At 37.7% G+C, this 27,174-nt stretch overlaps 1 protein-coding gene across 2 annotated transcripts in view; it reads right to left on the reverse strand.

The window, feature by feature from the left end:
• Positions 1-1,083: 1,083 nt before the first annotated feature.
• The window catches only part of TEX11 (testis expressed 11), a 231,442-nt gene continuing 205,351 nt past the window's right edge, over positions 1,084-27,174 (reverse strand). The window contains exons 26-30 of one of the 2 annotated variants that reach the window (XM_015080587.3): positions 22,272-22,421; positions 20,769-20,877; positions 19,742-19,862; positions 2,206-2,370; positions 1,084-1,321 (exon numbers count right to left, since the gene is read on the reverse strand). In XM_015080587.3, the coding sequence (XP_014936073.2) occupies positions 1,250-1,321; positions 2,206-2,370; positions 19,742-19,862; positions 20,769-20,877; positions 22,272-22,421 (617 nt within the window). In that variant the 3' untranslated portion in view covers positions 1,084-1,249. Of the gene's footprint in view, positions 1,322-2,205; positions 2,371-19,741; positions 19,863-20,768; positions 20,878-20,914; positions 21,481-22,271; positions 22,422-27,174 lie in introns of those variants that run through there. The other variant, XM_027053614.2, reaches the window with a different exon arrangement.

Genomic DNA, 27,174 nt, shown 5'->3' on the forward strand with positions numbered 1-27,174 from the left:
GACTGAGAACCTATTTCCATTTGTAGGAGATGAAAGAGACATGACCACTAAATGCAACTTATGATTCTAAACTTAGGGAGGGCTTTATTAGGACAATTGGTGAAATTTGAATGAGGTCTGTAGATTAGATGTTAGAATTGCATCCTTGTTAATTTCCTAATTTTGATGGATTAACTGTGGTCCTGTATGAGAGTGTCCTTGTTTTTAGGAAATATGCACTGAGGTATTAAGGGGTAACAGAGCAAGATGTCTGCAAATTAATCTCAAATGGTTTAGAAAGAAACACACAAAGAGAGAATGATAAAAGCAATGTGGTAAAATGTCAACATATAGGGAGGCTGGGCGAAGGGTATATAGCAGTTCTTTGTGCTTCTCTGCACCTTTTCTGTAAGTATGAAACTGTTTCGAAATCAAAAGTCTAAAGATGTTCATCCAGATCAACTGGGGGAAAAAGCCAATGTGATCTTATAGTACACTAATTCAAGTCCTGCCAGAATGAGGCTGCTGAATTCTGTGTGGGTCAGACCTTACTGGAACGTGGGATGTGGCTCTTGGAAGGTACGAGCCCGTATCATATGAGGAACAGTGGAGGGGTCTGGGAATATTCGTTCAAGCAGAAGAAGAAAAAGCCAGGAAGACAGGGAGGAGACTGACTTCTGTCTTCAGTTCTCCAAAGTGTATCTGGGGCAGAGAAAGCAGACTTGTTATAGGGAGACAAATTTCTGTCTCCCTATTAGCAAAAAAGGTGGATTGAGCTATCGTGGGAGTTCCTGTCATACGATATGCTCCGATAGAGGCTGGATGACCCATTCTCAAGGGTGTCATAGAGCAAGTTTATGAATCTGATCAATTCTGGGCCCACTGACGACTAAGGTTCTTCTATTGAATAGTCCGCGATTCTCTGTTACCTTCAGGTAGTGGGAATTCAAGCACTTCTGGAATAGAATGCAACTTGTGTTGGACTAGAATGTTTTTGCTCACATGGGCCATGAATACTCCTACTTCATATGGCTATTTCAACATATAATAACATCCTTGGTACTTTGGAAAATTTGTCCACCAGAAATGAGCTGGCCACAGCAGTAACAGTCAAAATGCTTTAATTCAGAAAATTTCATGTAACAACAAGAAAACAGGGTTTGAAAAAACAGAAACAAGAACTCAAGATAAAGTCTGGCAAGAATTTAGGTATTCAACATCTTCAAGTAGATGTCAGCTTGCCTGCTCAGATGCCTTATTCCAGCTCTTCTCACTCTTTGTTGAAAACTGAGCCCTTGCTTTTGCTTAATGCTTCCACCAGCTCGCCATACAGAGTATTCATCTAGGAAAGAGAACAGCAAATAGATTTCCTGAGAGACACAAGGTGATAGCACGGAAGTCTAACCTTGACCTTCTGAGTTCTGAGGAACCACTTTGGGGAAAAAATATAGTACTCTCTTAGGGAAGAAGGACCCCATAGCACTAGGTACATTTGCTAGGGACAGGCAGCTATTGTAAGGGAGGTGGTACTTAAAACATAAAATATCTTCTGCCCTTATTTGGTAGCAAGACTTTTTTTCCCCCACCAAGCCTCTCCTGGTTACCTAATGGCCTAAAAGTCTGCAACGAGTTTCTAGAGAAAATACTTTCGTAAACAGTGATCTTTTGCATGGTGCTCAGTCCTTCCCTACTTGCACTGGCATTGACAGTGATGCATCTTTCCAGAGCTCTGTCTTGGCATTCTTCTAATTTTTTTAATGTTTATTTTTGAGGAAGAGGTGGGGGGAATGAGAGAGAGAACACACATGCCCAAGTGGGGGAGGGGCAGAGAGAGAAGGGGACAGAGGATCCGAAGTGGGCTCCATGCTGTCAGCACAGAGCTTGATGTGGGGCTTAAACACACGAACCCATGAGAGCATGACTTGAGCCAAAGTCAGACATTCAACCCACTGAGCCACCTAGGCGCCCTTGTCTCAGCATTCTTCTTATTTAGATTCCATTTGCTATCCTTAAGTTCTCCTCTGTTCATCGCCCTTCCTGGTTTCCACTCTAAAACATTACTGTTTACAGTCCCCTAACTCTTGCTGTTCTATGGAACCACTGTGAGGAACAATGATCAAGATTCTTTCCCAGCCAAGGAAGGTAGGATTGAGTCTTTACTGAGTGCCCAGATAGCCTCTCTGCTCCCCGAGTCATATCATCCACCCCTACTCTCTCCCTCCTCACCTGAGTTTCATAGTTTCTCTTGAGGGAGCCAAGGTGGTCAAGAAAACGCAGTGAAAGGTCACACCACTTTTCTGCAGATACATACTTCTTTCCGCCGTACATATATATCCCAATATTCCAGGACTTGACCATCAGCCAGAGAGTCTCTGATTCTGGGTAGTCTTCCTGAAATCCAAGAACAGTGGGTTTACAGCTATCACTGTCACAGTCATTGTAGTACTGACTGTATCAGTGTTACTGTATCAGTGTTATTATTAAGCAAACAATGGGTGCTCTGCTAACACGAAGAAGGAGCCACGGCCTCCATGAACAATCCTGTATTCCTTGAAGGTAGGAGGAGAGCATCTTAAAAGTTTGTCAGCTGTACACAAGGCAAGACGACTTCATGAAGGGACACATAAATTGAAAAAGCTCTGAGGCCTGGTTGGACTCATTCCTGGTCTCCTCTAAGCAGGAGAAAAGCCTCTATCCTGTCTGGGGCTTCCCTTGGTGCTGTCCTCTGTCGATTATCTCACCAACACCTACCCCTAATTTTCAGAGAAGTGTGTCAAGAAGCAGTTTTTAAAATTTTTAAAAAATGTTTCCTTATTTTTGAGAGAGAGACAGAGCATGAGTGGGGGAGGGGCAGAGAGGGAGGGAGACACAGAATCTGAAGCAGGCTCCAGGCTCTGAACCGTCAGCACAGAGCCCAATACAGGGCTTGAACCCACAGACCATGAGATAATGACCTGAGCTGACGCTCAACCAACAGAGCCATCCAGGCACCCCTAGAATTTCGGTCTTTAAAAGCAATGGGAAACCACAGAAGATTAAGCAAGGTCACATATTTGAAAATTTAAAAGATCATTCTGGTTGCTGGATGGAGAAAGGTATTAATGAAAGCAAGAGATGCAAGGAAACCAGCTAAAAGTTTCCTACAGTAGCTGAGGTAAAAGATGATAACTTGTGGGGCTCCTGGGTGCCTCAGGCGGTTGAATGTCCGACTTCATCTCAGGTCATGATCTCACGGCTCATGAGTTCGAACCCCGCGTCGGGCTCTGTGCTGACAGCTCAGAGCCTGGAGCCTGCTTCGGATTCTGTGTCTCCCTCTCTCTGCCCCTCCCCCGCTCACACTCTGTCTCTCTCTCCCTCAAGAATAAATAAACATTTAAAAAAGTTAAAAAAAAAGATGATAACTTGAACTAGGTTTGGGACAGTGGAATATGGGAGGTGAATGAATTTGAGATATTTAGGAGGCAGAATTGACAAGACTTGGTGATATATTAGAAATGGGGGATGATTCCTAGATGCCTGGCTTGGGCAACTGGAAGAATGATGGTGCCATTCAATGAGTTAGGGAACACTGCAGGAGTTTTATTTTCATTTGTATTAGCTGCCCTCATGTCCAGTGTTGCTCAGGAGAATCATTAATCTTCAGTAAAGTAATGCATCAGTGCAGCTACTCACCCCAGAGTGACATGGACTGGCCTATGTGAAATACAAGTCACCGATGGCAAATAGAGGTGTTTGCTCTTAGGACTTTCTGGGGCTCATGATCGAAGCCAGTTTTTTCTATCTTTAACATCATAATAAATACGGCCGTCATGCATATCTCTAATAAAACTGTAGGTGTTCCGGAACACAAATGCCTGCATTTATAGGCTCTCCTCAGTGTTCCTGAAGTGATAATTGTGTACATCAGTTTTATTGAGATATAATTCACATACCATAAAATTTACCTACTTATACAATTCAGTGGTTTTTAGTATATTCACAGAGTTCTGTAATCATCACCACAATTAATTTTTATCCCCTTTAAAGGAAACCCTGTGCCATTAGCAGTCACTCTCCATTTCCCTCCATACCCACCCTACATCTCTGGGCAACCAGTAATCTAATTTCTCTCTCTTATAGATTGGCCTATTCTGGACATTTCAGATAAACGGAGTCACACAGTATATGTACTCCTTTATAACCAGCATATTTCACTTAGCATAATGCTTTCCAAATCCATCCATGTTGTAGCATGTGGCAATAATTAATTCCTTTTTATGGCAAAGTCTGTTTCCCTCACATGTGAAGCTTCTTATGTTGCTTCTCAGAGGACACAGACTCTGTTCTCATAGATTGCCCTTCCCCTTGGGAAAAATCTCTAAGCCCCTGCTCCAGAGCTTTGAGGGGGGACAGTGGACCCCTTTTTTCTGAGTGATACACCTGCTTTTAGAGGTTACTGGGTAGGGTGGTAGTTTCTAGTGTTCTTGGCTTGCCTCTTTGGGTGTGGAACCTCTGCCCTAAGAGTTAGCTGAGGCAAGGGCCCCAGTGGTCTGACTTGCCTAAGGTAGGTCCTTTGCCCCACAAGTGGGGTTGGGTAAAGGAAGGGAGGCCTCATTCTTTCGGCCATACTTGCTCAAAATTGAGCCTGTGCAGCCTGGAGCTGAAGGTGGGATAGTAAGTCCTGGCAGCCTGCTGTTCTTTGTGGGACACCATATCCCTTGACTGGGAGACTGAGGGAAGTGAGAGCATTGTTTCCTTGGCCACACTTTCCTGGGGTGGAGCTTGCATTATGCTGAGCTGGGGGTAGGACAGGGAGGGAGTAGGTCATGGCTCCAGTACTATGGATTCTCAAGGTTCTTATCAAGATTTAGTAGATTTTCTTAAATGGATCCTTCTTCATCTTCTATATGCTCTTAAAAAAATTTCCAAAGACTTTAAATAGCTGTTTTTCCTATAATTTTCACCAATATGGCTGTTTTTCTGGGGAACATATCCATTTAGATTCTCATAGATTTAGATCTTCCAGAAGTAGAAGTCTCTAGAAACCTTTTGTTACTGATAAAGAAACTGACGCCAAGAGAGACAGTGCCATCTGCCTATGGCCACACAGTGTGTCTGTGGCACAGATGAGAGTAGAGGCCAGGGGCACTTACTCTTGATTGAGTGCTCCTCTGACCTTATATATTTTTAACATTATCCCAAACACACCCTCTAATTTAGAGAAAAATCTCTCCATTTTCACCTGATTTATCAATGAAATGTATTTTTGTTTATACAGATTTCCTTGATTAATTGTGTGGTTGAACAACTTTTGCGTGTGTTTTATTAGGCAATTGCATGTCTTTTGTAGTTTACCTGGTCACAGCTTTTGCCTGTTTTTTCTAGTGTAGGTAATCTTTTTCTTATTGATTTTTAACTCAAAAATGGATCCATAGATCAATGGAGCAGAAAAGAGACCCCAGAAATAGACCCATGATTATATGGTCAATTAATCTATGACAAAGGAGGTAAGAATATACAATGGGGAAAAGACAGCATTTTCAATAAATGGTGCTGGGAAAACTGGACAGTCACATGTAAAAGAATGAAAGTGGACTGCTTTTTAACACCATACACAAAAATAAACTCAAAATGGATTAAAGACCTAAATGTAAGCCTGAAACCGTAAAAATGCTAGAAGAGAACACAGGCACTACCTTCTCTGACATTGGCCATAGCGACATTTTTCTAGATGTTTCCAAAGGCAAGGGAAACAAAAGCAAAAATAAACTATTGGGACTACTTATAAATAAAAAGCTTTTGCACAGCAAAGAAAACCATCAACAAAACAAAAAGACAACCCACTGAACGGGGGGGGGGGGATATTGCAAATCATTTATCTGATAAGGTGTTAATATCCAAAATATATTAAAAACGTACACAAGTCAACCCCCCCAAAACAAACAATCCAATTAAAAAGTGGACAGAGGGGGTGCCTGGGTGGCTCAACAAGTTAAGTGTCTGACTTCGACTTGGGTCATGAGCTCATGGTTCGTGAGTTCGAGCCCCGCATCGGGCTCTCTACTATCAGCACGGAGCCCGCTTTGGATCTTTGGTCTCCCCCTCTCTCTCAAGAATAAATAAACATTAAAAAAAGGGACCTGAGTAGACATTTTCAAAAGGAGACATACAGATGGCCAACAGACACATGAAAAGATGTTCAACATTACTAATCATCAGGGAAATGCAAATCAAAACCATATCACCGTATACCAGTTAGAATGGCTAAAATCAAAATGACAAGTTATAGCAAGTGTTGGCAAGGATGTGAAAAAATAGGAACCCTCATGCACTCTTGGTAGGAATGCAAACTGGTGCAGACATTGTGGAAAACAGTATAGAGATCCCTCAAAAAATTAAAAATAGAAATACCATATGATCCAATAATTCCATAACGTGGGTATTTTACCCAAAGAAAACAAGAATACTAATTAAAAATATATATATATATGCACCCCTATGTTTTACTGCAGCATTATAGCCAAGTATAAAGCAACATAAATGTCTGAGAGATGAATGGATAAGGAAAATGTGGTACACACACGCACACACACACAATGGAATATTACATAGCAATAAAAAGGATGAGATTGTGCCACTTGAGACAACATGGATGGATGAACCTGGAAGGTACTATGCTAAGTGAAATAAGTCAGACTGAAAAAGACAAACACCATATGATTCTACTCATAAGTGGAATCTAAAAAAAAAAAAAAACCCAAAAAACAAATGAATAAACAAACAAAAAGCATAATCAGACCTATAAATGCAAAGAACTAACTGATTATTGCCAGAGGGGAGGGAGGTGGGGGGTTGGGCAAAATAGATCAAGGGGAGAAAGGGATAAAGGCTTCCAGTTATGGAATGAATGATTCACGGGAATAAAAAGCACAGCATAAGGAATACAGGCAATGATATTGTAATAGTGATATAACGGAACAGATGGTATCTACACTTGTGTTGAACATAGCATAATGTATACACTTGTCAAATCACTAAGTTGTACGCCTGAAACTAACAATATTATGTGTCAACTGTACTAAAAAAAATAAAAATAAAAATGTTACAAATATTTTATCCAAGTCTGTGGCTTATTTTAAAGTTTTCTATGGTATCTTGGGTCATTTATTAATTTTATGTAACTGAATCTATTTTTTTTCTGTACCAGCTTCTGGATGGGTCCTCTCCACCCCATAGTTAAAAAAAAGTACTTTCCTATATTTCTCCTAATACCTTTATAGCTTTGATTTTATGTTTAGTTTCTTAATCCATCTGGATATTCTTTCTTTCTTTTGGTGGTCATTTTGGTACATGGTTAAAAACAGTGTGAATACTTACCACTTAGATACTACTTATTATGTGCTAGACACCTAAGTACTTTACATGTATTATTTAATACTACTAACAACACTGTAATATTACAGATGAGGAGACAGAGGCACAGAGAGTTAGGTAACAGAACTCACATACAGCTAATAAATGGTATAGCCAGTTTTTAAGATGGGCAGTCTGGCTCCAAAGTCTGTGCTCAACCACCGTGTTACAATGCCTCTCAGTTTACAGGTAAGGATTTAACTTTACTTTTTAAATTGTCCTAATGTCATGTTTTAAATAGATCATCCTCTCAGTGATTTAATATACCTCCTTCATTGCATACTCAATTCTCATAGGTATGTGGTCTTTTTCTGGGTTCTATCCTCTCCTATTACTATTTATGATTTCATTTAAGCGAAAACCATACTTTTTTTTGACAGAGAGAGAGAGGGCGCAAGTGAGTAAGGGGCAGAGAGAGAGGGAGAGAGAAGTGGGGCTTACCTGAAGCAGGGCTTGTGCTCACCTGAAGAACAACTTGAGCTCACCTGGTGTGGGACTCAAACTCTTGAACCATGAGATCATGATGTGAGCTGAAGTCAGATGCTTAACCACTGAGCCACCCAGGTGCCATAAACTAATACCATATTCTTAAAATTAATAACACTTTATAATTTTTATATTTGATAGGACAAATCTTGCCTTGTTCTTTTGCAAAGATGTATTGGCTATTGTGGCTTATTTCCTTTGGGGGAAGAATTTTAGACTTATCAAGTTTCACTAAAAAAATCCTATTAAGAAATCTTATTAAGATTTTTATTTTGATTGAATTTAGGGAAACTGATTCCTATTAAGCCATCCAGGAACATGGTATTTTGTTGGAGACCTATGCCTTTTTTTAGAGTAGAAAGGGAAGATACGTAGAAAGACAGAGATTGAAAATAATGGAGAGATACTAAGGTACTTCAAGAAGTATAAGGAGATTGAACTAACAGTTTAAGGTTGAAGGAATCTCTCTTCTTTTGAGAAAAAGGTTAAGATGAGTAAAGAGGTACAGTGGCAAAACATTATGTTTGAGACATGGGGCAATGGAGGAACTCACACTTGATGTCCTTGATCTTCTCAATTAGGAAGATACAATGAGGCCATCTACTGGGGTCATTGTGAAGTAGTTCTAAGTTTTTATGGAAGTAGGAAAGGCAGAAAAAACCTGAAGCAGCCATTTTACTTGAGTTTGGAAAAACTTGACAAGAGTGCAAGGATTTCTGAGGAGTGTTAAGAACCCATTTAAAACTCAACATAGGGGCTCCTGGGTGGCTCAGTCGGTTGAGCGGCTGACTTCGGCTCAGGTCACGATCTCACGGTCCGTGAGTTCGAGCCCCGCGTCGGGCTCTGTGCTGACAGCTCGGAGCCTGGAGCCTGTTTCGGATTCTATGTCTCCCTCTCTCTGACCTTCCCCCGTTCATGCTCTGTCTCTATCTCAAAAATAAATAAACGTTAAAAAAAAACTCAACATAAATTTGTATTAGTTCTGTGCTTTTCTCTAGTGATTCTGCTTCTTAGTATCAGGAGAACTGATAGTGGTGGGTCATTAGGCTAGAAAAAAATTAAACGGGAGGTATAACCAAATGAAAGAAAGAAAGAAAGAAAGAAAAAAGGAAAGGGAAAAAAGGAATGTGGCTAGACTGGACTATAAGAGAATGGGAAGGGTTGAGTTATTTGAAGTATAAGTGACAGCAAAGAACAAGTATGGAGAAGTAAGAGAGATTATAGTAACTCGAAAAACTTTGAGTTAACAATCTTGGAAGTGGGCCTTATATGGGGTACAGACAGAGGCTAAAGAAGGGCAAAAAACTGTGAAGTGGATGAATTGATAACAGGGATGCCAAAGTCACTTAGGATAATAAACTGAAGTTACCAAAAAAGGAAAAACTGGCTCAGAAAGTGCTAGTTCATGACAACACTGATAACTAAGAGATAGAAGACACAGATTACAAGTGAAGAGAAGCAGCAAGAAGATGGTGTGTAACAAGTACAAAGGAAGCAAGGATTCAGGTAATTTAGTTCCTTCTTCTGCTGAGAAAAAGGGAATGGGAGAAGATGAGACCTCCACAAAAACAATTAGTGACAGACATGTCTTGAGGAAAGATCTTGCTTTGTTCTAAGAGGAAGAGGGAGAAGAGGTAAAGATTGATAATAAGGAGAATGTTGCCTACATTTGTGTGGGGGAAACACTGTCTTTTTTTGGGGGGGTGGTGGTGGATGAAATTAGAGGTAGCCTTTAGAGTGAGGGTAAGGATTTAGAAAATGCAGAGCTTTTAGAAATCTAGAGGGAAAAAGAGATTTTGGGGAAAAGCACTGATATAGTAAAGTTTGTGTTTTAGGGAGATATATTTAATAGAGATGAACAGGTAAAACTGGAGAAGAGAAGAAAGAGTTACAGACCACTTAGGAAACAAACTACAGAAATCCAGAAGAGACACAATATCAAAGCCTGAATCAAAGATACATTTGCCTGAACCTCAATTCCAGTTTCAAGGAGATGTGAAGCTTGGAAGAAGAAAGATTTAGATGAAGAAAAACCCAAGGACCATTGTGCTATGAAGAAAGTGCACTGGGTTCAATTCTCAGCTTTGCTGTTACATAGTTGTATGAGCTTGTGTTAGATATTTAATCTTTCAATGCCTCAGTTTACAAATTAATGGAATAAATAACCTTTTTCAAAGATCATTAATTTCACTTCTAAATTCTATCAGACAATGAAACTTTACCTTTCATTTCCTTTAGATCCCAAGTCTTGTTTATAAACTATTTTATGATTGGCAGAAGTAGTAATTCTTTCAGTTGAACTAAAAGATCAAATGTGAGATGTTAAGATGATACCGACAAATGAGTAAGCAGTGTTTCTCAATCTTTAAAGTGCATACAAGTCACATGGGGATACTGTTAAAATGTAGATTCTGATTCATTTGGTCTGGGATGGGGCATGAGATTCTACACTACTCATAAGCTCCCAGGGGATGCTGATGCTGCTGGTCCATGGACTATACTCTGAGGAGCAAACTCCTAGAAAATGTAGCTCAGTAGTTTGGACCACCTTAGCTTCCCTTGTAAAAGAATAGAGGCTGATTTCTTCTGGGCTTCTTCCTGGTTATGCAACATGCCTTTGTGACTCTTTGTGACTCTGATGTCAGCTACGAGGGTTTGGTTTGTCCCTTCTACTTAAGTGTAGGGATTCCCCACCCCCCATTATCTATTTTTCTGTATGGTGAGAAAAATGAACCAGGGAACTTCCACTTCTATGAGATGAAGTAGATGTACTCATCCCTATTCCTTCTACTAAGTACAACTAAAACCCTAGACATAAAATAAACATAAGACTCAAAAAAGACACTATTCATAAACATAAGGAGACTGAAAGGTAGAGAGAAGAAAGATTGGCTAGAGACTTTGGGGCCAAGGAATGATACAGTGGTGAGTTCCCTGGGTTTTTATTTGCTTCATATAGCTCAGAGTTAGTGCTACAGGTGCCAACAGGCATAGACAAACCAAAGCCCCAAGAAAAGACTGTTCTCTATAGACAAAGGACCAGAAAAAGGGCAGCAATGCAAGACAGAAAACCTTTAGACATTAACGGCTCTAATACAGCTGAACATCACAGAAAAGCCTGTGATCCCAGCCCCACCCACTCCAGAAAAAGCTAACTGGGGAGCCTAAATTTTTCCCCTTGTGAGGGCGTAAGGAGGCACCCTGCATAGTATCAGAAGGCCAGATAGGGAGACAAAACTTTCATATCCAATGGCTGGTAATAAGGCATTCACCTACCCCCTGAAATATCAGTGGAACCTACATTTCCACCCCCAGAGAAGGTGGAACAAAGGAGGAACAAAGTCTGTAAACACTCATGAAGAGGCAGGACTTTCACCATCACACAGCAGATAATGAGGCCACCTCTATCATGGTGTTAATGGAGACCATGTGGGATACTATCTCCACCCAGCAGTAACAAGGAATCCTCCACCCTAAGTATCAATGGAGGCCAAGTGGGGAACCTGAGCATCTACTTCCACCTAGAAGTAATAAGGTCATACTCTCTTCCCTGCCATAGCAGTGTCAGAAAAATCCAGCTGAAACAGAGGTTTAAATGAGATCCAGAATTTCAGAAACATAATATGAAAATGTCCAGGTTTCAATAAAAAAACCCACTCATTAGACCAAGAGCCAGGAAGAACTCAAAACTGAATTAAATCAATTGATGCTAGCACCAAGGTTAGAGAAATGTCAATATCTGACAAAGATTTTCAAGTAACCATTATAGCACAGTGAAGGAAACAAAACAAAACTAAAAGGCAACCTATAGAATGGGAGAAGATATTCGCAAATGACATATCCAATAAAGGGTTAGTATCCAAAATATATAAAGAACTTGTAAAACTCAACACCCTCAAAACAAATAAGCCAATACAAAAATGGACAGAAGACATGAAGAGACATTTTCCCAAAGACACACAGATGGCCAACAGACACATGAAAAATGCTCAACATCACTCATCATCAGGGAAATACATATCAAAACTACAATGAGATGCCACTTCACACCTGTAAGATTGGCTAAAATCAACAACACAAGAAATAATAGGTGTTGGTGAGTCTATGGAGAATGGGGAGGAACCCTCATGCTCTGTTTATGGAAATGCAAACTGGTACAGACAGTCTGGAAAACAGTATGGAGGTTCCTCAAAAAGTTAAAAATAGAACTATCCTATGATCCAGCAATTACAGTACTAGGTATTTACCCAAAGAACACAAAAATACTAACTTGAAGGGATACGTGCACCCTGATGTTTATAGCAGCATTATATACAATAGCCAAATTATGGAAAGAGCCCAAATGTCCAATGACTGATGAATGGATAAAGAAGAGGGGGTGTGTGCATACACACACACACACACACACACACACATATACATACAATGGAATATTACTCAGCCATCAAAAAGAATTAAATCTTGGGGCATCTGGGTGGCTCAGCTGGCTAAGCATCTGACTTCGGCTCAAGTCATGATCTCATGGCTTGTGGGTTCAAGCCCTGCATCAGGTTCTCTGCTGTCAGCACAGAGCCCACTTGGGTTCCTGTCTCCCCCTCTCTCTGTCCCTCCCTAGCTCGTGCTGTCTCAAAAATAAATAAAAACATCAAAAAAATTAAATCTTGCCATTTGCAACGATGTGGATAAAGCTAGAGAGTATTATGCTAAGTGAAATAAGTCAGTCAGAAAAGACAAATGCCATACAATTTCATTCATGTGTGGAATTTAAGAAACAATCAATCATGGGGGAAAAACGAGAGGCAAACAGGAAAGATTCTTTTTTTTTTCAAAGAATCTGTTCTCCTTGTTTTTTTTTCAGAGTTTTTTTTTTTTTTACAGTTTATTTATTTTTAAAAGAGAGAGAAAGAGAGAGAACAAGTGGAGGGACAGAGAGAGAGAACCCAGGCATGCTCTGCACTGTCAGCGTGGAGCCTGATTCAGGGCTTTGAACTCATGAACTGTAAGATTATGACCTCAGGTGAAATCAAGAGTCAGATGCTTAACTGACTGAGCCCCCCCCAGGTGCTCCAGGAAAGAGATTCTTAACTATAGAGAACTGACAGTTACCAGAGGGGAGGGAGGGGGATAGGTTAAATAGGTGATGGGGATTAAGGAATGCACCTGTTATGATGATCACTGGATATTGTACTGAAGTGTTGAATCACTGAATTGTACACCTGAAACTAATATTATACTGTATGTTAACTAACTGCAACTTAAATTAAAACTGGGGTGCCTGGGTGGCTCAGGTGGTTAAGCATCCGACTTCAGCTCAGGTCATGATCTCACAGTTAGTGGGTTCGAGCCCCATGGTGGGGTCTGTGCTGACAGCTCAGAGCCTGCTTCAGATTCTGTGTCTCCTTCTCTCTCTTCCCCTCCCCTGCTCAAACTCTGTCTCACTCTCTCTCTCAAAAATAAACATTAAAAAATTAAAAAATATAAATTAAAACTTAAAAAATCATAAAATGCTTCAGTAATGTACATACTTCATAGAAAAAAATGGAAAGTCTCAGAAAAAAAAACAGAAGATATAAAGATCATATGGAAATCTTAGAACTGAAAAATATTATAGCTGAAACAAAAACCTCCACTAATAGGTTCAACAGCAGAATGGAGGAGGCAGAGGAAAGATCAGTGAACTCAAAGACAGAACAACAGAAATTACTGAATCTGAACAACAGAGAGAAATAAGCAAAAAAAAAAAATAGAATAAAGCCACCAGGGACTCGTGGAACAATAACAAAGGTTCTAACCTTCCTTTCATTGGAGTCCCAGAAAAAGGAGAAAGAGGGTGGGGGCTGAAAAGTACTCAAAGAAATTGTATCTGAAAACTTACCAAATTTGGCAAAGATATAAACCTACAGATTCACAAAGCAGAGTGAACCCCAAACAATACAAACCCAAAGAAATCTACCCAAGAGACATCACAGTCCAGCTTCTGAAACCAAAGACAAAGGAAAAATGTTGAAGGAGGTCAAAGAAAAATAACACTTTATTTATAGGGAGAAAACAAGTTGAACATTAGCAGATTTCTCACCAGAAGCCTTGGAGGCCTGAGAGGAGTGGCACAGTATTTTTGAAGTACTGAATGAAAAGGATCATCAACCTGGAATGCTATAACCAACAAAAACATCTTTTGGGAATGAAGGGGGGATAGAGACATTATCAGATAAAGAGAAACTATGAGAATTTATCAACGGAGCTTCTCTAAAAAAATGTCTAAAGGAAGCTCTCTAACCAAAAGAAACGATAGAAAAGGTACCCTGCAACATCAAAAAGGAAGAAAGAAAATGGTAAGCCTGCATTTTTATATATGTAAATACAATAAAATACAATTCCTTCTTCTTTTGAGTTTTCTCAATTATTTTATTTATATTTTTTAAATGTTTATTTATTTGCTTTGAGAGAGAGAGAGAAGGCACAAATGGGCAGTGGAGAGGCAGAGAGAGAAGCCCAAGCTTCTCCTAAGCTCAGGTCATGATCTGCACTGACAGTGCAGAGCCCAATTTGGGGCTTGGTCTCACAAACTGCAAGATCATGACCTGAGCCAAAATCAAGAGTTGGATGCTTGACCAACTGACTCACCCAGGCATCCCAAGTTTTCTAAATTATGGTTGAAGGATTAAGTAAAAATTATAACACTGATGTAGTTCTAAATGTAGGTACAGGAAAATTTAGGACAATTATAAGTGGGGGAAGGTAAAGAGAAGTAAGGTTTCTATACTTCACTTGAACTGGTCACATGATGACAGAACTAGACAGTAATAAGTTTTACACACACACACACACACACACACACACACATGCACTCTGTAATACCTAGAGCAACCACTAAAAAAGAAGCTGTACAAAGAAATACAGTTAATAATACTACAGATGAGGCAACATGGAATTCTAAAAAATGTTCAAGTAATTCACAGGAAGGCAGGAAAGAGAAAAGAGAAATGAAAAACAGAGAGAACAAAACAAACAAAACAAAAAACAAAAAAATGAAGTGGCAGACTTACACCCTAACAGATTAGTGATCTAAACATACTGATTAAAAGACAGAGATTAGTTGGGGCGCCTGGGTGGCTCAGTCGGTGGAGCATCCAACTTTGGTTCAGGTCATGATCTCATGGCTTATGAGTTCAAGTCCCACATGGGGCTCTGTGCTGTCAGCTCAGAGCCTGGAGCCTGCTTCGGATTCTGTGTCTCCTCTCTCTGCCCCTTCCCCACTCGTGCTCTGTCTCTCTCTCTCAAAAATAAACATTAAAAAAATTTTTTAAAATTAGCAAAGTGGACTAAAAAATGTGCTGTCTGTATGCAGTCTACAAGAAATTCACCTCAAATATACAATTTTAGGGGCACTTGGGTGGCTCAGTTGGTTGGGCATCTGACTTCAGCTCAGGTCATGATCTCATGGCTTGTAGATTCGAGCCCTGCATCGGGTTCTGTGCTGACAGCTCAGAGCCTGGAGCCTGCTTCAGATTCTGTGTTCCTCTCTCACTCTGCCCGTCACCCGCTCATGATCTGTCTCTCTCTCTCTCTTAAGAATAAATAAAACATTAAAAAATATATACAATTGCAGGCAGGCTGAAAGTAAAAAGACGGAAACAGGTATAACACATAAACATTAATCTCTGCTCCTCCCCCATTCATGTACTTGCTCTCTCTCTCTCCCCCCTTTCAAAGATAAATACATAAACATTTTAAAAAAGAATTCTCAAAACTGAACAGTAAACAAGCAAAACAATCCAATTACAAAATGGACAAAAGGCATGAACAGGCATTTTACCAGAGAAGATACAGATAGCAAATAAGCACATGAAAAGATGGTCAGCATCATTAGCAATTAGGGAAATGCAAATGAAAAACACAGTAAGATATTGTGACACACCTATCAGAATGGCTAAAATAAACAAAAGTGACAACACCAAATACTGACAAGGACGTAGAGATTCCATATTATTCACACATTTCTGGCAAGAATGTAAAATGTTACAGACACTCTGGAAAACAGTTTGGTAGTTTCTTTAAAATCTAAACATGCAATTACCATATGAGCCTGCAATTGCCTTCTTAGGTCTATTCCAAAAAAATGAAGACTCATGCGCACACAAAAACCTGTACACAAATGTTGACAGCAGCTTTATTTGTAATAGCCCCAAACTGGAAACAGCGCAGATGTCCTTCAATAGGTGAATGGTTAAGCGAACTCTGCTACATCCATACCATGGAATACTACTTAGCAAAAAAAGAAATGAAATACTGATATAACCAACAACTTGAAACTTGAAGAATTTCCAGAGAATTCTGCTGACAAAAAGCTAATCTCAAAAGGTTATATACTATATGATTCCTAATCTCAAAAATTATATACTGTAAGATTCAATTGATAGAACATTATGGAAATGACAAAATTATAGAAATCGATAATAGCTTCATGGTTGCCAGGAACTAAGGAGGGGCTGGGGTGGGAAAGAATTGGGTGGACGCTATAAAAGGGCAACATGAGGTATCCCTGTGATGGAAAAGTTCTGTGTCTTGACTGTAATAATGTCGACATCCTGGTTGTGATACTGTTTATAAGATTTTACCACTGGGGGAAACTGGGTAAAGCATATCTAAGATCTCTTATATTTAATTCTTATGACTGCAAGTGAATCTACAGTCATTTCAAAATAAAATTTTAACTTAGAAAAACAACCAGAGCAATCCATTTTCTCTTAAAAATAATCTAGAACATCAACCTACTGTATATAATCTTGCCTGCTTAAGCATAAAAGTCATCCGACCTGGTTTTTCATTGGCAGTAGCTTCTGAATACCAACTTGAGCCTTTTCCTTTGAACTGAATCCTAGTAAGAGCAGGTAAGGAAGATGTGTGTTCTGGTGGAAAGAGCCCTGGAACTGAGGTCAGATGATCTGAGTTCTAGTCCTCTCATTCATTAACCATATGACCTTAGGCAAATTGGTAACTTGATTTTTTTGGAAGGCAGCTATGCTCACCACTATATGACCAATGTGGTAACTTGACTTTTTTAAATCTTAAAAATTTCCTCATTGTCAAGGTTAATAATACAGCACTCTCTACTTCACAGAATTGCTGGGCGGGGGGAAGGAGGGGATCCTATGAAATAATGGAGGTAAGAATGCTTTGTAAAATATAAAGCATGATACTGTGAGACACGAGGTTTTATATCTGTGCCATAGCCATTTTGCCAAGTATGGAGGCATTTGATAAAGGTTATCTGCTCAATAAATAATGAATGAGTGCCTGGTCATTAGAAAAGTCAAACAAGGGCAGAATTTTCTCTCAAGCATTTAAAACAAAGGAGATACACAACACATCCAATTGAAAGGAAAAAGCAACATATACTCTATAAAGAGCCAAGGGTATTACTAAAATAATCTCTGTATAAGAAAGTATACCTTCCCATCATGTTTCAGGGGATGAGCAATAATGGATGGGAGACTTATCAAAAAAGTAGAAAAAACATTAAGCTCTCCAGCAGGAAACCCAAGAGCCAGAGAGATGGAACAGTAAGAGACAGAATATAAGTGGCACAAAAATGCTCAGAGTAGTTTCGGCCTTATATAGAGACTATGGAAATGGATCAATTTGGATTTACAGTAAAATTTAATTTTAGTTTGTATTAGTTACTATGGCAAACACATCTGAAGGTCCAGATGAGGCTCATGGCTTAGAAATAGAATTTTCTCTTCTTCCCAAAAGAAAGTAAAAAAATATACACATCCAAAATGTTCAATGCTAAAGTTTTTTTTTAAAACTTAAATTCACACAGGCCATAATTACATAGCTCCAGGAGAATTCTAGGTTTTTGAAATCGATGCTGGTTTGTACCAGGTTGTCACCCTACTATATTGTTCTGCCATCTGCTGTGGATTGCAGATATTTTTATATGAAGAGGTAACTGAGCCTAAAGCAGGGTCAGGATCCTCAGTTATTAACATGGATTCAAATAATGACTTTCTGAGTGACTTTAAGCAAGTCGTTTAACCTTAATATTTTATAGCTCCCTTATAATAACAATACCACCTTACATGTGTATGAGCTGTTTATATAAGGTTTACAACACATATTATTATTTCAACTGATCCTTAAAACCTCAGTGTGGGAATCAGAGAAGGTATTATTTCCATTTTACAAATGAGAAAACTGAAGTCAAACAGCATAGGAAGGATATCCATATGGAAAGTCAAACAAATAAAAGACTTACCTTACACCATCAACAAAACTGAAAACTCAAAATGGATCATAAACATGTATTTAAGAGATAAAAGCATAAAAACTTCTACAAGAAAACACAGGAGAAAATCTTTGTAAATTTGAGACAGGCAAAGATTTCTTATCATGGCCAAAATATGAACCACAAAATAAAAAACTGATAAATTAGACTTCATAAAAACTTAGAACTTTTGCTTTTCAAATGATGTCATTAAGAAAATGAAAAGACAAGCCAAAGATTGGGAGAAAACATTTACAAACTGTATGTTTGATAAAGGATTTATACCTATAATATATAAATAATTCTTACAGCTCAACAAGAACCCAATTTTTAAAATGGGAAAATAACCATAGACATTTTTCCAAAGAAGGTAGACAAATGATCAATAAACACATAAAAAAAATATCAACACCATTAACCATCAAGGAAATGTGAATCAAAATCACAACACACTGCCACCACACACCTACTAAAATGGTTATAACAAAGAAGATGGACAGTAACAAGTGTTGATGAGGATGTGGGGAAATTAGAACCCTCATACACTGCTGGTAAGAATGTAAAATAGTGCAACCACTTTGGAAAACAGATTGTAGCTCCTCCAAAAGTTAAACATGAAGTTACCATATGACCCAGAAATTCATGTATTCAAGAGAACTGAAAACATATGTCCACATAAAGACTTGTACACAAATGTCACAGCAGTATTATTCATAATAGCTAAAAAGTGGAACCAACTCAAATGTCTACCAGCTATTGAGTGAGTGCAAAAAGAAATGTGACATATCCCATTAAGTAGGATATAATATTCTATTTATTCAGCAATAGGAAGGATTAAAATACTGATACATGCTTCAACATGCACCAGCCTCAAAAATATTATGCTAAATTGAAAGAAGCCACACACAAGAGATCACGTATTGCATGGTCTCATTCATATCAAGGGTCCAGAAAGAGAAAATCTACAGAGATAGAAAGCAGATCAGTGGTCTCCTGGGCCTGCAAGTAGGAACAGGGATTGACTACAAATAGGTAAGAAGAAACTTTGTGGTAATAGAAATATTCTATAACTGGATTGTGGTGACAGTTGCATAACACTATAAATTTACTATAATCACTGAGTGGTACACATGTAAAGGGTGCATTTTGTGATATGTAAATCACACCTCAATAAAGCTAATTTAAAAATCATTGAATAAACCTGTGCTGAAAAGAAAAAAATCAACAGAGGAGGGACTAAAATACAGGTCCTCAGTGTTCCTCCTTCTCTATTACCTGCCTCTGAGAAATGGAAGGAATAACAATGTTTTTCAAAGGCTTAGTACCTCACTGGGAAGTAACAATTCTACCAGGTTTTGAAAACACAAATAATTTAAAATACCAGGTGGTACTGTTATTCTCACTTAATCCATAGTATACTTGTATCAGAAATTTTCTACTTTTAACTATTTACATTTCATAAACCAAGGGAAATTTTATAATGTTTAAGTATATTGTAATATGAATTTATTTACCCTAAAATTCATACCAGAAAGCATTAATTCTGTGTAATTTCTAACACAAAAGACAGTTCTTTAAAATTAGCTGATAGCTTAATATCACTGTTCAACTTACGGTGTGGCTAATAAAGCTCAGAGCATCTTCAAAATAACCCCAAATTTCTTCTGGGGGACAGAGTTCTGTACTTGGCACCCCATCTGGCACCAAGAGGTTAATCAAGTTTCGCACACATTTGCTGAAATCAAAAAGAGAAAACTCATCCCATAAGGAAATAAATCATTGGCTTCGTGGCTAAGATAAGTAAAATCTGGATCTCATCCCAGACTACGAGCTTCAAAACACTTCTGTTCTTCCCTCATTTTTATCTGGCCTCCAACCTCAGAAGACAGATTTTTGAAGCTATAAAAGGGGCTGACCAATCCTCCTTTTTATTATGCCTATGGTTTCTTTCACCTTTTTTTAGTTTCCTGCATCAAGGAGTAGTGGCTGTTTATTATATTTTATGAGCTGGTTCAATCTATAGGCACTTTAAAGCATCTCTTTATATCCTCAAATGGGCAAGGAAATTGGGATTTAACCTGGGAATAATTCCAGGAGAACTGTTTCTCATGTCTCAGAAAAGAAAGTCTGTAATAAAGTTTTCCACAGAAAACTCACATAGCATCATTTTCCTCCATGTCTAGGTACAGAAAACATAAAATATGTAATAAATAATATTTTGTATTATGATGTACAGCACTTATTGGTCCTTAAAGAAAGGTGCTTAGGAAAAATAAACGTCTTGGGCAAAACTAGCAAAATGTCAACATTTGTTAAATTTGGGTGGTGGATACACTGGTGTTTGTTATATTAATCTCTGAAAGGTATTCAATAATTTTATCATATATATAGTCTCACAACAAAGAAGCAACTTTCTCCCTTTTTTTCCCTTTTGGGAAAACCAGACTCTGTGACATAACTAATTCTTGGCCTATAATACAACTCTAAATATGAAGCTGTTCTGAGGGCTTTTTAGTTCAAGAGTTTACAGGAGTGCCCCTGATCAACTTTTCAATTGGACCAGTTGAGTATGATTGATGACTTATATAGCTCTTTTGACTATCGAAAAGCTTGGCTTCAGTGTTGAGTTACATTTACTAACCTGTATTTCACAGCATCAATTGATTGTTTCTTTTTGTAGAGCAATAAAGCCCTATTCAAGGCCTTCAGAGCAATGGAAGGATAGTGTGCAGGCTTTTCCACTGCTAACACTATAGGAGGGAAAGAAAAAAGGCTGTGAACACCATAGTCTCATCCATCACCATTTTCATCCCAGGCTACAACTTGATTTTTCTAATGAAACTAGCCTGAAACAGATGAACACAAACCAATCAAGCAACAACAACAACAAAAAAACCCACAAAAACTAATTTAATGAAATGATGAGTCCATGGTGGCTTTCAGAGAAAGTGTATAGTTTCTGGGCAAAGTAATATGGTAGGGTTATCAGGATTGTCTTTTATTCAGCAAACATCAAGAGAACCTACTGTTTCTGTGACCCTACACATAGTCATACAGGTAAAGCAATAATCTTATGAACCAGAGTCAAGGAGGGGCACACCAAGATGGAAACAAAAAGCATACCAGTAAAAGAGCAATAATCAAAAACAGATTTATACAATATATTGCTTTGGTCTGATACTATAAACAGGAATCACTTGACATGAGAGTGAGTGTCGGGGATGACAAAACTTGTAACTTCCAAATGCATTTACCAGGCCTCTGTAATTGGAGATCCATTATACAAGGAGAAGTGGTCACCATCACATGTCTACAAAGTATACACCACAGGCTCCATGTCTCTAGAATTTTGTCTTGCAAGATAAGGAAAGGCAAATGTGACCTTTGTGCACCTGGGGCTATCTAATACCTTTATTAACCACACATAGGCTCCCAAGGAGGGTGAGAGAGAAAAAAGGGAAAATAATTAGGTTATTTCCTGCAGCATATTCCCATACAGGCTCTGAGACCCCAACGACTACTTACTTAGAGCCCAACCAAAAATTTGAGAGTGGTAATTGTGTTAAAAAAATATTACCAGTATTTCTTTGTGTACTTTTTTGGGGGAAAGATTATATTTTTAAGTAATCTCTACACCCAACATGGGGCTTGAACCTACAATCCCAAGATCCAGAGTCACATGCTCTACCAATTGAGTCAGCCTGGTGCTCCTCTTTGTACACTTTAATAAATTGCTGAGATTGCATTACCTTTGATTAGTGAAGCAGCTGACTGTCACTTCTAGCTACCTGAGTAAAACTAACTTTCTGAAGGTTAAGCTCCCTCTACTGTGTAGTTATATAATTCAATTCCACACCTAGAATGAGCATTGATTATGATTAATGCACTTCACTCAGGTTTATAAGTACAACAAATACAAGCACTTATTTTTCATGACCTTAAGGAGTTTATAGTCTCATATAAATAAAAAGATAAATGCATAAATGATTGTAATACATGACAGTTTAAGAATGCCATTAGAGAAGGAGAAACATTATTATTTCCCATCTAAGGGCAAAGAATGAAGAATAGAGACTGGAATAAAAAGTATTACAATCTAAATGGGTAGGTACCAGCCTACCAAAAACATAAATATAGCACTTACAGGCAATTGTTTCAAATGTTTTACTTTCCAAATGAGGCAGTTCCCACAGTGATTCCAGGAAACTGTCAAGTAATGGATCATTCATTTTGGCTTTAACTTCAAACTCATACAGCAGAAGCAGTGTCTCACATGGATCACCTGAGAAGTTCCCTAAGAAGGAGGCAAAAATGCAACATTCTCTGTGATTACATTTTATTATTCTATTCCAAGCTCTCTTCTGGGGAGATTTTCCTGTTCAGGAAAATTAATTTTATTTACAATTTGAAGACTGTCCCAGGTTCTGTATATAGATTTTTTACATTTTTAAAATTATAAAAAATGTTTATTTTTTTTTTCAGAGAGAGAGAGATAATACAAGAGGGGAAGGGGCAGAGAGAGGGAGGGAGAGAGAGAATCCCAAGCAGGCTCTGCATAGTGCAGAGTCCAATACAGGGCTCGATCTCATGAACTGTGAGATCATGACCTGAGCTGATATCAAGAGTCAGAAACTTAACCAACTTAACCAACCAAGGCAACCCAGATTTTTTATATTTTTAAATCTATAAACTCACCAATTCTTTCAGCACCCTATAATGCATTCAGTAGCATTGCTTACATTTCTTGAAATTATTGCCATGATGTTCCTGCATAGCTTGAAAAAGTCCTGCTGTTCATCTGCCTCAACCCAAATCCAATGTTTATCTGCCTCACTTTAATGACTGAGTTAACTGAAAGATACAGTGCTGTATAAACTAACTGTGGTTTTATTTCAAGCAAAGTAAAAGAGAGTTTCCAAATCATTTCATTTAGTCAGTCAATATTTCTTGGGTATCACCATGGGCATAATATTATATCAGGTGGCATATAACACATGATATGAGATAGTTTTCATTCATGTTTGTTAGACTGAATTAAAAAAAAAAAGTTTTGAGGTATAGCACCGATAAAATAAACTGAATGAAGCATGTTCATCTTAAACAAGCAGCTTATTGAGTTTTTAGATGTTTAACCCATATAACCATTACCCAGATCATGATATAGAACACTTCTAACACCTGTGTTCCTTTCCAGTCAATATCATCTTAGTATTGGGGCACCTGGGTGGCTCCGTTGGTTGGGCATCCGACTTTGGCTTGGGTCATGATCTCACGGTTCGTGGGTTCGAGCCCCTTGTCAGTCTCTGTGCTAACAGCTCAGAGACTGGAGCCTGCTTCAGGTTCTGTGTCTCCCTCTCTCTCTGCCCCTCCCCCACTCACATTCTGTATCTTTCTCTCAAAAATAAATGTTAAAAAAATCACCTTAGCAGAGTTAACAACTATTTTGGTTTCTATTCCTATTGATTGCTATTGCCTGTTCTTCAATGTCATTGCTAGTATAACAGAAATATAGTCAACTTTTGAAAATTTGACTTTGTATTCTGTAACTTGCTAAAACTCACTAATTTCAGTAACTTTTCTGTAGATTCTTTGGGATTTTCTATGTAGACAATCATGTAATCTGCAAATACAGGTGGTTTTATTTCTTCTTTTTCACTCTATGTCTTTTTTCCATTCTTTTGCTTGCCTTATTGCACTGGCTAGGACTTCTAGAATGATGTTGAACAAGACTGAGAATAGAAAACCTTGACTTGTTCCTGCCCTTAGAAGGAAAGCATTCAGTTTTTTAATGTTTATTTATTTTTGACAGAGAGAGAGAGAGACAGAGCATGAGTGAGGGAGGGGCAGAGAGAGAGGGAGACACAGAATCCGAAGCAGGCTTCAGGCTCCGAGCTGTCAGCACAGAGCCTGACGCAGGGCTTGAACTCACAGACCACGAGATCATGACCTGAGCCAAAGGATGCTCAACCAACTGAGCCACCCACGTGTCCCAGCATTCAGTTTTCCATCATTAAATATGATATGAGCTGTGATTTAATTTTTGTATATACCCTTTATCAGGTTGAGAAACTTCCCTACGATTCCTAGTTTCCTGAGAGCTTTTTTTAAAATCATAAATGTATGTTCAATCTTTTCACTTAATCTGTTGATATGGTAAATTAATTGAATTTACAATATTGAACCTAGGAGAAACCTGATTTGCTTATGGTCTATTACCCTTTTCAAATTTTACTAAATTCACCTTGCTAATATTTTGTTGAGGATTTCTGCATCTATTTTCATGAAGAATATTGGTTCATAATTTTTTATCATATTTTTTGTCTAGTATTGGAATCAGGGTAAATATGATCTCATAAAGTGAGCTGGGAAGTATGCCCTCTTCTTTCTGGAAGAGTTTGTATAAAACTGGTATTGCCTTTAAATGGTTGGCAGACTTCCTTAGTGGAGTTTTCTGTTAGAAGATTTTAAACGACAAATTCAATGGGTATAGGACTATTCAAATTATCTATTTCTTCTTGAGGGAGCTTTGTTGGTTTGTGCCTTTCAAGGAATTTATCCATCTCATCTAAGCTGTCAAAGTCATGGGCATATAGCTGTTCATAATAGTCCTTAATCATCTTTTTAAATGTCTGTAGGATCTGTAGTGATGCCTCTATTTTCATTCTTGACATTATTAATTTGTATCTTTATTAATTTTGTATAGATAATGCTGCTATAAACATTGGGGTGCATGTATCCCTTTGAATTCATATTTTTGTATTTTGATATTAATATTGCCACTCCAGCTTTCTTTTTATTAGCATTTGTTTAGTGTACCTTTTCCAATTCCTTTTATTTTCAACCTATCTACGTCTTCGTATTTAAGTGTTATTTTAAAAATAGAAAGCATGTAGTTGGGTCTTGATTTTTATCCAATCTGACATTCTTCATCTTTTAATTGGTATGTTTACACCAGGGGTGAGCAAACTACAATCTGTGAGCTGACTGCCTGTTTTGCAAATAAAGTTTAATTTGAACACAATAATGTCCTTTGTTTAAATATGGCCCATGTGTTCCTGTGACAACAGCAGAGTTGAGTAGTTGTGTCCAAGATTGTATGACCTGTTAGCCTAAAATATTCACTACTGGCACTCTAAAAAACGTTCCCTGACCTCTGATTTAGACCATTTATATACAATGCAATTATTGATATAGTTGGGTATTCTTGAACTTCATAAAAATGAATTGTACTTAGAACAACTAGACAGAAGATAAGGAAATTTAAAAAATGAAAACATTGTAAGCCAACTAGACCTAACAGACATCTATAAAACACTTCTCTCAACAGCAGCAGAATATACATTCTTCGTAAGTACCCACAGAATATTTTCTAGGATAGACATATACTAGGTCATAAAACAAACTTCAATAAATTTCAAAATATAAAATAATGCAGAGTATCTTCTGTGATCATAATGTAATAAAATTACAAATTAATAACAGAAAAAAATTGGGATATGCACAAATATATGGAAAATAAGCACACCCTTAAACAACCAATAGGTCAAAAAATAAATCAAAAGAAAAATCAGAACATACTTCGAAATGAATAAAAATGAAGACACAATATACCAAAACATAAGAGATACAGCTAAAGTAGTGCCTAGAGGGAAATTTATATCTGTAAACACCTACATTAAGAAAGAAGAAAAACATCTCAAATCAGTAATCTGAACTTCCAACTTAGTTAAGAGAAAAATAACATAAACAAGTAGAAGGTAGAGAATAACAAAGACTGGAGTGGAAATGAATAAGTTAGACAATAGGAAAACAATAGAAAAACTAATGAAACCAGAAGCTGGTTCTTTGAAAAGATCAACAAAATTGACATATCTTTAGAAGCCTCATTACTAGAATCAGAAATGGAAAAGGAGACATCACTACCAACCTTAGAGAAATAAAAGGGATTACAAAGGACTGCTATGGACAACCTTATGCCAATAAATTAGATAAACTGGATGAAATGGACAATTTTCTAGAAAGAAAAACTACTGAAATGGATTCAAGAATAAATACAGAATCTAAATAGACCTATAATGAATAAAATAATTGCAATAGTTTTAAAAACTATAGAAAAAGAAAAGCCCAGGCCTAGACAGTTTTACCACTGGACTTTACCAAACATTTAAAGAAGAATTAATACTAATTCTCACAAATTCTTTTAAAAATAGAAGGGGACAGACCATTTGACAACTCATTCTAAGAGGCCAGTATTAATGTGATACCCAAAACCAAAGACATCACAAGTAAAAAAAATCACAAATACTAGTAAACTTAATTCAGCAATGTAGAAAATAATTATACTTAACAAACTAGAAGGGAACTTCCTCGATCTGATAAAGGGCATCTCTGAAAAACCCACAGATAACAACATACTTACTGGTGAAAGACTGGATTCCTTCCCTCTAAGATATAGGACAAGAAAAGGATGTCAACTTTCACCACTGCCATTCAACACTGTACTGGAGATTGCAACCAAATAGACAAGAAAAATAAAAGACATCAAGACTGGAAAAGAAGTAGTGAAACTATCTCTAGTCGTACAGGATGTAATCTGGTAAATAAGATTCCTAGGGAATTCAGTAAAATACCATTAGAACGATAAATGAGTTTAAGATCAACAAATAAAAATCAATTCTAAATTCTATAAAGTAGCAATGAGCAAACTGAAAATAAGATTAAGAAAGTAATTCTACTTAAAATAGCATCAGAAACAATAAAATATTTAGGAATTAATTAAACAAAAGAAGTGCAGGACTTATACAATGGAAGTTATAAAACATCATTGAAAGAAGTTAAAGATGTAAATAAATGGAAAAATATTCCATGTTCATAGATTAGAAGACTTAACATTGATTGAAGATTATTGAAGATTAACACAACAATCTGCACAACCAGAACTACAGAATTTAGCAGTCCTTTTCTCCCTTCAAAATGACAAAATGAAGGAATTCACCCGAAAAGAAAGAGCACGAAGAAACGATAGCCAGGGATTTAACCAACACAGA

Source organism: Acinonyx jubatus, chromosome X (genome assembly GCF_027475565.1).
Source record: "Acinonyx jubatus isolate Ajub_Pintada_27869175 chromosome X, VMU_Ajub_asm_v1.0, whole genome shotgun sequence".
Lineage (NCBI taxonomy): Eukaryota > Metazoa > Chordata > Mammalia > Carnivora > Felidae > Acinonyx > Acinonyx jubatus.